Raw genomic sequence first — 12,377 nt, 5'->3', positions numbered from 1 at the left:
TGGAAATGTTAGGAGACAAACTGAATTTTTATTAAAATACTCGTTTGATCATCTGAAATAAAATAATCCTGCTGGGTGCTTTTAGGTCCACTTGAGTTGTCTAAGGATTATCTTGGATTCTCAGGTTTCCGTGAATTCACTTCCTGCCAGTGGCGGCTCCAGACAATTTTTATTGGGGGGAACAATGGGGGGTCCTGGTCATTTCAAGGTGGGGCTCAAGAAAACAAAAAATGCAGTGGACAGCTAATTGCACATTACTGCTACTAAACAACAAAAATACTACTACAACTTTGTTTTTATTTAATTAGCCAATTGCAGCGTGAAAATAATATCCTTTAATTGCCATAGACACACCCATGACACAAAACATATTTACAAAATAGTATCTATTCTCATACTCTCACCACTTGAGTCCAGTTCCCCCTCCTGTCTTCTTCTCTGCTGCTTTTCTCCAGTCTCCTTCTGTCTTCTTCTCTGATCTCCTTTTGTCCAGTCTCGTCCTGTCTTCTTCTCTTTTTTATTTTTACAACATTGCAATTTCCTGAAGAACAACTAATTTCAGTTAATGCCTCATATTTGTGATCTTTGGTGACTTTAAATAATAATTTAGTGTCATAAATGTAGCTCAGCATTTTAAATGAACGTCTTAGCTAACACAGAGACATTAACCTGTTCATTGCTCATCATCACGGTTTGTGGTTGTCACAGTAACTGATTCTCTAACACCCATAGCAGTGTTTCCCCTAGGAATTTTTCCAGCTGTGGCGGTGGGGCCGGCGGGGCAGGGGCAGTGTTGGGCAAGTTACTTCAAAACTGTAATGCATTATTTATTACTTGTTACCCTCATTTTAAAGTAATTAATTACATAACAATATTACTGATTTTAAAATGTATGGCATTACACTACTTTTGCATTACTTTAAGTTACTTTCACCGATACAACTTCAATATGAATCTGGTCATGTGACGCTCAGTGAGCTCATGACATATATGTGTAAGGTGATGTGGTGTCTGAGCTAGGATTGCTGTTATAAACAGTCAGATATAATAACAGTGCTTTAAAATGACTGTTTATTACATAAATGCAACAACAATCTGTACTCTCAGCACGCTGCCGTCTTATATTAACTGAGCAGGGAGTGAGGTGGTGGGGGCTCCAAGCCTATATTTGCCTTGGTCCCCAAATGCCTTGATACGGCCCTGGATGTGGGACTGACTTCTGGGGTGATCTGATTCTATCACATGTATAAATATTAAATGCTTATATATTATTGCTTTTCACTGGTAAAAATGTGTATTGGGGATAAATCTACCTACTTTTTTCTTTTCAAGCGCTTTGTTTTGTTTTCTTGATTTTATTTGAATAATTTCTTGCCCTTTCTCTCTCTAACCTTCCTGCATGCTGCATGTTTTCTCCGTCTTCCAGAAAAAACTGTTTCCTAGACTTCCTACTTTCTAACGATCAGCCAAAGGGATCTTCACATGCGCGGCGCTCCAGCAGTAATGAGTTGAAATCACCGGGGCACAGATTATGAACTCAGCTGAGGCAAAGCACGTCAGAAAAGCACAAAATACCAGAGAATATGTGCTGATATGAACGATCGCAAGTGAATTATTTTGTTTTAGTGGAGCGATTTGTTACAGCGGCCGCGTGCAGAGCTGAGCCGTTACCGCGGCGTCCTCTCTGCCCGCAAAGCTGAGTCCATAAATGACGTAATATATGCAGATACTGGATCTTTCTTCGGGTTTCCCGCAATTTGAATTTTTAAGGAACACATCTTGATTCTGGGTTTAAAAATGCATTGTAATTACCGCGTTACTGACAATTGTACCGAGTAAATATTACCATTTTCTTTCCCTGTAATGCCTTACATTACCACATTACAACAAAAAGCAATGCATTACAGTAATTAATTACTTTTGTACCGCATTACTCTCAACACTGGGTGGGGGTGGGGGTGGGGTGGGTGGGGGTGGGGGGATTGTGACACGTCTCTAAACAAAGTAGAATTTTCTAGTGCAGAGAGGAGACAACCCATAGAACCACTGTTTTGATCTCATTTCAGAGAAAAATAGAACAGGTTAGATGCACCTAATAAATAAAATTACCTACAAATTCAGGAATCTGTTTATTTGCTTCACTGTTCTGGTGCTGAACATATCACTATGGAGATACACAGATGAATGCACCTCTTATTTATTATTTGGAGACTACATTTACTGCAGCTGGCAGAGGCAGAGATTGTTTCTATTGATACACGGAGTTTACAGAATCATTTTAAATGTTAATAGGGGAAGACTGCAGGAGGGAGCGGTAAAATACAGGGGGTCCCCAGCAAAAACAAGAAACTTTACGAGTCTGATGAAACCTGCTGGTTTTCCATCAGGCAGTCACGCGGCAGCTCCAACGACCCAGTGGCTGTGCTGGGTCAATGTTATCGAGCTCAGTCCGGCTCGGCCGTGAACGAGCCGAGGCGACGTCGTGCTCTGCTTAAGAAGAAGCGTTATTTTCTGCTTCAGACGAAGTGTCCGACGTGTTTTTACGCTTTCTTCGAGACATGTCACGTCGCTAAGTTGTTAGCGCCACACGCTAACACGCCAATAGTGCAGCGTAGCCTGCTGGAGGTTTTAAGGGTTCAGATGAAAACACCTGACCTCTCAGGCTGCTCACACATCGATCTTAAGTTGTCGCTGTTGCGCTCACATCGTAATACAGTATTAGATGCGGTTAAAGTCAGACATGAAAAAATAAATAAATTTTACATGAATAAGTGGTGCTTAGCCTGGTGGGGGAGGAAAACCTGGCCTAATAAGCACTGGAGGAAACCCTGTCAAGATCGTCAACACTCGTTTATCTTAATGCTGTTGAAACAGTAAACCAAAAAGCATTATATCCACTGCTACCTTTCTAATTTTAAACTCAGTAACTTATGCTGTAACTTCACCTTGACCTGCCTGCTCCTCCTTGCTGCCGCCGGCTGTGATCACAAGCGACAACATGGTAGTTCCCGCTGCTTTTTCGGGAAACAAACAAAAACTTGGGATCTTGTCGGCGTGGCGAGCCGCCACGGCTACGCCTATGTAAGGGAAACCCTGCATAGACTTTTGTTCCTTATCATTATTTAAACGAAGATGCTTGTTCCAAACTCAGGAAGTCAGATGTGGCGTTACGTTTTCATGGTGAGGCTCTCAGAGCCAACAGGTGCTCGGACAAAAGCCTCTTTGTTTTAACTCCGTGTGTTAGTTAGCATTTAGCTGGTCCAATCACAGGGCTCCTTTCTCTTCTACATCACACCTCCACTGATCTATTGAGAAAGCCCACTGAGCCACATCCAGATTATAATACGCTCCCAGTGCCGGGAATGTCATATTTCACGCATGAGGAGCCGTTGTGGGACCCACCAGGCCGCTTTATGAACTGTAATGAAGCTAATTTTCAGTCTTTTAGAGACAAAAAGGAACATTTCTGGAATTTAAACAGTAATTAGAAATGTTAATTAGAGTCACTCAAATTTTTCTTGTTAACCTTTCAGGTATTCAGCTCTCTTTGCCTTTCCGTTTTACTTCCTTTGTTCCTCACAGAACTTCTTTGTTGCTCCGTTTTGCCTTCGTCTTTGCTTCGCTTCACATCGACCTTTCTGTCCACTTTCTGCCGCAGTGTAGGAGGAACATCAGAGAGAAAGGAAATCATTACTAGGGTAAAGACAGGGGAACAGCGTGGATGTAGTGGCAATAACTGGAGCAGAAGAACTCAATAAAACCGAGCAGAACCTAACAGAACGCTGGGTCGCCATAAGTCACCGGATCATTGACAGGAAATGACTCGACGGGAAAGCAATCGAAAGGATGATCCACCCAAATTATATTCACTTAATGCAACAAGCAGGAAGAGCTGCAGATGGAAATCTGTTCCTTTTTATGAATGAAATTCACCAATAATGTTTAATTCTGTTTGATAAAAAAACTTGTTAATTGAGAGCATTGTGTAGTCCTAATAATTTAAAAGGATAATATCAATATCATAGCAAATACTAATAAAACTTATCTTTTTATTTAAAGTTCCCCAATAATTTTTTTGTTTAGTTTTTGTTTTTCCGTTGGATTAAGTTCATGATTTAAACCTCTACAGCCTGAAATAATAAATAATAATGAAGCTGAACCATTTATCAGCCAATAATTGTAATAATTTTTGTTGTCTAACAGTAACAGTAATACATAAAATTGGCCCTTTCCACCTGCAGATCCCCCACCAGGGGGCAGCGGGCATGTTTAGGACTGGATATTGCAGGTTTCTGATGAAGGTACTAATCCTGATGTTCCATCTGGAGGCTTTAAAGTGACCGAGTGTATTTTCCCAGGCAATAGAGGGCAGTACGTACCTTAATCTCCGCAAGCAAGCTGTATTTTTGTGTTTTGAGTACAATCTTACCAACGGATGGCCATTAGGGTCAAAAATCCCTGGGAGCGCATTTCATTATAAATGCTATTTTCTGCCCATCCTGTGATCCAGGATTACAAAGGTTGTCTGAAGTGAGTCTCACAGATGCTTGTAAAAGGTTTAGCAGATTAGTTTCTTTTCTTTGCATAATCTTTCCTGTTCTTATACATCACATTTGAAAGTGAAATATCTTTAGCTGCTTTGCATCCCTCTGAGTCTCAAATGCAAATCGTTCTTTCCTTCGTGTTTGGTTTTGGTCTTGAAGCACAGCTGAATGGATGACATAAAACGACCACCTGTGTTACATAAACCTTTAAAATGCAGTAGGACTCGTGTCAGGATGATTAAAATCCTTTAAACATTCGGTGATTGTTTATCTTCTGTTTGACTTGTAAGAGCCAGCTTTTGATTACTTTCCAAGATATTGGAATTTTTTTCAGCAATGGATCAGCCTCTTTTCAAACCACATCAGTTTTATTTATTTAGCATTTTTTTAATAACAGAAAGAATGACGAGAAGACCAGCAGTCCCTTTGAGCTGCATTTGCAAAATGATTTAGCTCTCTAAATGCAACAAAAATAAAACAAAAGGTTTTAATTAACATGCAAATAATGGCATAAATGCATAGAGAGGTGCTCAGGTGCATCATGGGACGTCTCCAGACGCCCAGACCAGTTTATTGAATGGTTCTGGGCCACCTCAGTCACTTTTAACACAAACTTTGACAGTAAAACAATAAAAAAATCAAAGTTCACAGGCAATACTATGTTTACACATTACAACATGCTTGTCTTGTACAGTTAAGTAATAGCACCTACTCTGAGTTTTAAAAAAGAAAGGCCCTAAAAGGAGTCATTTACTAAACCACATGCAGTTCCTGTGGTGTGGAAAACAACAAAAGGGGGATTTCCTTCAGTAAGGTTTACAGTCCAAACCAGCTTTTATCAGGGTTTAACAGGTTTGTCTGTTTATTAAGTTAACCAAGATGTTTTAGGCTGAAAAATAACGAGAAATACTGCAGAGTGTCATCTGCATACTAAAGGAAGTTTATGAAAGCTTTTAATTGCACTGAAAAAAATTATAGAAAAATGAAAAGTAGTGATCCAAACACAAAGCCCTGGGGAACTCCAAAACTATTTCTGATGAAAACCATATTTTTTATACGGAAAAACTACAATCTGTCAGTTATGATTTTAACTAGGTGTGTTGATATTCTGTTTTGTTGTTGAAGGTCATTTTAGCTCTGATTTAAATCGTTGCATACGTAAAAAAAACTTCTGTGTTTTTTGTGTGTAAACCCATGCATGTGATAAATCAACTTGTAAGGGATTGTAAAATATGCATCAGCGTTAACCTCAGTGGATAAATCATCATGTTTTTATAATGAAATGAATTGTTTCCGTCCTCTCGTCTCTTTCTGCGAAACACTGTTGTCTTTGTTTCTTGTGGCTCTTTGCAGCTTTCATCAGAGCATAAAAATCTTTTTGTCTCTGCCGTCCTTTCATAAGGTGTTGGACTGGGGTGACGTGTGCCAAGTGGTCACAGCAGACATAATACGGTCTTCTGTCTTGGTTTCCAGCGTGGGCAATCAGAATCCTTGTGGGTCGTATAGATTATTCAATCTCTAAACAGATGAACTCACAATAATGCATTTGCATAGATATACATAGATATTAGCACTTAGCTTCTTGATTACTTACAGAAGAATTATTGATTTATTTAGCAAAAAGTGTGATACTAGCATGAGCAAAAAATGACGATACACAACATTTTCACGTGTTTTAAAAGTTAGGGTCGTGGATTGAAGCTAACCTTTAGGAAGTGGGCAGTTGACCATATAAGGTAAATGACACGAGGCTCAGAAATATTACAAAGGTTATAAAACTTTTCCTGCTAAATATGAGATAATTCTTTAATAAGTTATATTCCAGAAAACATCCGTCTGGGTTTGTTGATGTTGGGCTCCCTCTAATATGAAGAGTCTCCTCCATTACGCACAGTAGTGTCCTGTTATGGTCATACATGTAAGAAAAGTGGAATGTAACGTGAACGTTAAAGCTACAACAGAACCCCCCACAGGCTGGTTTCAGTACATTGTTTAGGCCATGCCCCCTCCATGACAACTTTGAAAACCCCTCCAGATCAAGTTCTCATTTAGTTGCACAATTCTGCCCTCGAATGTTCCTGACTAAGTCTAATATTTAGTTTTTTAGGGATGTCCGATATTGTCGACCGATACTGGCATCAGAATGCATCGGAAATTATCAAAGTCAGTTTTTACTCTTTTCATGACACTTTTTTAAAAAATTACTTTTTATTTATTATTTATACACAAACACAGTAAAGAATAAAAGGTCATTAACAGTAACAAAAACAAAATTCAGTGGTATCAACTATCATGGGGTCCATTTGGAGTCTCAGCCTAAAAGTCAGCTCTTCCATTTTTCAGTCACAATCTGCTTCCATTGATTTATTCCTGCTGGGTTTGGTTTAGCCAGTTCCTGGTGACGGCTTTCTTCACAGTCATTATTTTAAAGATGAAGATGTCTGGAATCAGGCCAGGACATAGCACCCGAGGATCCCTGGGGAGTACACATTGAAGGAGCTCCTCTATGGACCCAATAACTTCAGACCAAAAGGGGTGTAACTGGTCACATGACCAGAACACATGTAGGGCTTTTACATTGATGTCTCCACAGCCCCTCCAACATTGCTGTACCTCTTTAGTCTGTTTATTTTTTCTATGGGGGTGTGTTACTAAATTCTTCCATCTATATTCTCTCCAGGATCTAGAGCTCGTAGAGCTAGAATGTGTCTTACACTTCAAACGCCCGTCATTCTCCAAAATCTCAGCTTGTATTTATGTATTTACATCAAACTCTTCAGCTATTTATCCTCTCAATCAAAAAGTCTAAATATGACCGACCCGAGGTATAGCTTAGAGATATTTTATCTAGAAAACAGACAGGCAGGCAGACAGTGCTTTGGCTCTTTCAAAGTAAAGTTGGTGTATTTTGTATTTTTCCGGCGACGTTCTTCACTGAGCTGGTTATTGTTTCTGTTTGTGTAGAGAAGGACTACGGCAGCCTGTGTGAGCGGCAGCCCATCGGACGGTTACTCTTCCGACAGTTCTGTGAGACCCAGCCCGAGCTGAGGCGCTGTGTGAAGTTCCTGGACGCCGTGGTGAGAAGAGTTCCTCAGTGTGCTCTGGGAGCATTTTTCTGTTTTAAAACAAGATCACAATCATGGGGAGCATCGGGAACGTTAAACTGTGTCTTTAGTTTCCGTGGAATGCTCCTCTTTCCTAATAAAACAAAAACAGAGGGTTAGTGTGACAGAAATGTGTTTCCCGTGGTGTTCCCACCTTATCTGGTGCAGAGGAAGAAGTAGTAGGACAGAAAGACTTTATGAAAGAGGAGACGCTTCACATGAGACACACATCCACCTTGGACATGTGAATGACACACACACACACACACACACACACACACACACACACACACACACACACACACACACACACACACACTCAAACTGTTGAATTTTAAATAAAATAGTTTATTTTGCCTTTTAGTTGTTTTAAAACAATTTTAGTTCCATTTTTTGTGGGGTTTTTTGTGTTTCTTTGGGGTCGTCTCTGAGTTTTTCTGTTTCTGTTTTTGGCCCCATGGGATGTATTTATGTAATTTGGTGGCTTTTTGTTATGACTTGTTGCTGTTTTAGCATTCGTTTAGTTTTGTTTTTAGCATTTGTTTTCTTTTTAGCATTCATTTTGTTTCTAGCATTTGTTTTGTTTTTAGCATTCATTTTGTTTCTAGCATTTGTTTTGTTTTTAGCATTTGTTTTGTTTTTAGCATTCATTTTGTTTCTAGCATTTGTTTTGTTTTTAGCATTCATTTTGTTTTTAGCATTTGTTTTGTTTTTAGCATTCGTTTAGATTTGTTTTTAGCATTCATTTTGTTTCTAGCATTTGTTTTGTTTTTAGCATTCATATTGTTTTTAGCATTTGTTTTGTTTTTAGCATTCGTTTAGATTTGTTTTTAGCATTTGTTTAGTTTTTAGCATTCATTTTGTTTTTAGCATTTGTTTTGTTTTTAGCATTTGTTTTGTTTTTAGCATTCATTTTGTTTTTAGCATTTGTTTTGTTTTTAGCATTTGTTTTGTTTTTAGCATTTGTTTTGTTTTTAGCATTCGTTTTGTTTTTAGCATTCGTTTTGTTTTTAGCATTTGTTTTGTGATTGTGCTTGTTGATGTTATTCCTTATTGACTACTTCCAAAGTAAGGGTCATAATGTTTTTGCCTGTGTTCTGATATCCCACTGGTCGGGTCTAATGAAGCATTGAATCAGTGATGACCGTCTACACCTGGTTAAAGATGGCCACCACAGCGAGGCGTTCATCACAGAAACTCTTAAGACAAACAGATTGAATTTCATCAAGAGTAAAATTTTCATATTTGACCAAAACATCTTTGAATCAATCGTTTCTTTTTTGTTTCAGTTTAAAATTCTGCCATGAAAAGTTATTTAAAAAGATTTTTGAAACACTTCCCTCTAAATATGAATTTCCCAGCAGCCCACCAAAAAGCCTGGCTCGAGTTAGAACAACATCTCTGATGCTTGTTCAGCTTTTGTCTCCACGAGCTCCTGGTGGACATCTTTACCTCCTGAGGGTGACATTTTGAATAATAAACTTTATGTTTTAGAATAAAAAACACCTCGCTCTCAAACCATTACAAACGCCATGCGGTCGAGAGTAAAGCCTTCTGGTGTTTATCTTTTTGACACAGGAAGTTAAATGATCCTGAATCACCTGCATGAATCACTGGAAGCCTGCAGAGATCACGAGGAAGTTGAGCTTAATGTCTGTTTATTAAAACGCAGGAACTGGAAACGTCCGACTGCGTCAGAGACTCATCCTCTTGGACCTCCCAGGCTGTAGGAACCAAACCTGATACCAGAGTCCGGCTCGGACCCTGAACCCAAATGTAGACCCTCCCTGACCTTCACACGGTTTTAGGAGGTCCTCGTTTTCACGTAGAACTGCTGACTCAGCGTTCTGCCCCTTTATAGGACGCTTACTTCCTCTTATAGTGGAAAGTTGTCACACACACACACACACACACACACACACACACACACACACACACACACACACACACACACACACACACACACACACACACACACACGACTCAGGTTTTAAGTCATTAACAAAAATTGCCCAAACGAACCTTCTGTTGATGCTGGAGGTGACTCATCGCGTTTATCTTTCATCCTTTCAGGACCAAAATGTTTGTACAGTTTTACAACGGTCCATCCAGTAGTTGACACAATTATTTAAAAATTTTTCTCCATTTCTGAGGTTAGCTGAGGTTTCTGGAGGTAGAGTGGCTCTGTTACGCATTAAGGTAGATATCAGAGCGAACCAGTGCTTTCAGAGGGTCTGAAAGCAAAGTTTAAAGATTAAAAATGATAAGATATCCAAGAGCCAGCTTTAGGTGTTCATGGAAAAATTCCTTTCTGGGAGTTTTGGTGAAGTATTTCTTCAGGCAAAAACATTATAGCCTCCTTGTTTTTCCACATTTTTGTTCAAAATGCCAACAGTTCTTTTTTATTTACGCCAAAGAAATTATAGATCAAAAAACGTTTCCTCCTTCGTTCAACACGACAGTCATTTCTCTGGTGGAAACACTAATATTTCATCACCAGCAAGTGGTTTGTTTATTTATTTATTTGTTTACTTTTCTGTTTCAGGCAGAGTACGAGGTGACTCCAGACGAGAGGAGGAAGGACTGCGGTCACGAACTCATCAATAAATACTTCAACCCAAAGGTAGCCACTGACTCAGGTCTCTAAAATAACTGAATATACCGTAAATCCTCTAATATTGGCCTGTATTCAATTAACGGCCGGGTATCACATTTTGGCCGGTGTCGGAGTCGGCAGAGGTGAATAATGGCCGGTTTTTTATTGTGGCCGGGTGGAATGTGGTAACAAGCAAGTACCACAGGGGGGCGGTTGTGTCATCCGTCTCACTTTTGATTTACCAGTGATAGACCGCGAGGGTAACTTTAACCGTGCGGAGACGAGGAGGAGGCGAAAATTTGATATCAAGTTCAAAGAGAACGTGCTGATTATGCTGCAGAACATTCTGGGGAGCAGTAGCAGGGGTTGTATGAACTAGTCAACTTCACTGTAGTGACTTGTTATGCCTGTCATCGACTAGTCGCTGTCACGTGATAATGACCGGCAAGATGCAGTCCTCGGAAAAGACAGCAGCCTGCTGTCAGCAGGTGACAAGCTCCTGCGTGTCGGGAGGCAACGCGCTGTGCCAGAGCGTCGGTACTGACACCCGCCGTAAAACGGACATTTAACCAAATTGTGACCTTTACCCTCTTGCAATTTAACCTTCCCCTCACCCCCATCCTCACCTTAACCAGCTTGCACATGCAAAGCTGTGATTGTGGACGCGCTCCAGACATCTGCGTCCTGAGCATGGCCACAGTAACATAATCAGGTGTCGCCACCTCAAAAACTAATTTAACACGCGATCGTTCATGTCGGCTCATTTCCTTTTATGTTTTCTGTCTTTTATTCTTTTATTTGTGCCTGATGCGTTTCGCTGCTGTGGATCGGAGAGCATCACCTGTTTTGTCCTCGGTGACGCACCTCACTGATGTGGCCAGGAGCACACCAGTGTTTTTGCGGTCGGTAGATCTTTTAGAACTGCAGTTCAAAGGTAACTCATAAGGTGAATATATATGAACCCAGGTAGCAGTTTTTCTTTAGGATTGAGAGGAGATGCAGGAAGATAATAAACAGGCAGGACAGAAAAATAGTCAAATAAAAACAAGTTAGTTTTTGTACCTGGTGGTTGCAACAAACAGACACCTTTGAAGGTAATCAGAAGTGAGGAACAGAAAATGAAATAATTATTTTAATGTTTAGAGCAGCAGGAACTCTGAGAGGCTGCAGGCGCATCAGTGAGTTTGCGGCCGCTGCGCAGGGGGAGGGGGGAGAGGGCTGAAGCAGAAACTACCGTTGTTAAAAGAAATGTGTTTAACTTTGAAAATGTGGGCACAATTTTAATTGTCAAAAACTCCAGTATCATTAGTTCATTTTGCTCAAATAGAAATTGAGGCCTGCCTCTAATTCTGGTCCTCCTTCCAATAAAGGCCTGGAGCTTGATGAGCTCGAGTCAAATACAGGCCCGGGCTTGTATTAGAGGATTTACGGTAATAAAATACAATAAAACATGATTAGAAAATCCACCAAAATCCTCAGGCAGAATAAAATGATTTATTTCTGCACATTCGTATAACATCTTTAATATATTTTACCAACTAGAATATGTTTAATGTGTTTGTATTTGATATAATTAGATATTAATATGTTTATAACCATGTTATGTCTTCCCTGCATCAATAATTTTACTTTTACTTTGATCTTTTGTTTGTTTTAGAACACAATGAATATGAACTGAAAACCAGATTTTTGAACAAAAGCAGAAAGAAAATCAAAAGTCTGAAAGGATCTGAAATAAAACCCCAACCATCACAGTCGATTCGATCAGATTAAACCAAGTTTTACATCATCTCAGATTATCCAGTTTTGCTCAAACTTGAAACTAAAAACTGGGAGAGAATATAATTATATATATCCATCCATCTGTCCGTCCGTCCGTCCATCCATCCATCCATCCGTTTTCATCTGCTTATCCAGAGTCGGGTCGCGGGGGCAGTAGCCTAAGGCGAGAGGCCCAGACTTCCCTCTCCCCAGCCACTTGGGCCAGCTCCTCTGGGGGAATCCCAAGGTGTTCCCTGGCCAGGTGAGAGACATAGTCCCTCCACCGTGTCCTGGGTCTACCATTAGATCTCCCCCCAGTTGGATGTGCCCGGAAAACCTCACTAGGGAGGCGTCCAGGAGGCATCCTGACCA

At 40.1% G+C, this 12,377-nt stretch overlaps 1 protein-coding gene across 1 annotated transcript in view; it reads left to right on the top strand.

Moving 5' to 3' along the window:
• grk6 (G protein-coupled receptor kinase 6) overlaps positions 1-12,377 on the top strand; it is a 65,463-nt gene that overhangs the window by 21,308 nt on the left and 31,778 nt on the right. Inside the window, exons 3-4 of the mRNA XM_054730937.2 lie at positions 7,509-7,621; positions 10,194-10,271. Coding sequence (XP_054586912.2) covers positions 7,509-7,621; positions 10,194-10,271 — 191 coding nt within the window. The remainder of the gene's footprint in view (positions 1-7,508; positions 7,622-10,193; positions 10,272-12,377) is intronic.

Source organism: Nothobranchius furzeri, chromosome 10, assembly GCF_043380555.1.
Source record: "Nothobranchius furzeri strain GRZ-AD chromosome 10, NfurGRZ-RIMD1, whole genome shotgun sequence".
In the NCBI taxonomy this organism is placed as follows: Eukaryota; Metazoa; Chordata; class Actinopteri; order Cyprinodontiformes; family Nothobranchiidae; genus Nothobranchius; species Nothobranchius furzeri.
This window is presented reverse-complemented; position numbering and strand designations above follow the sequence as displayed.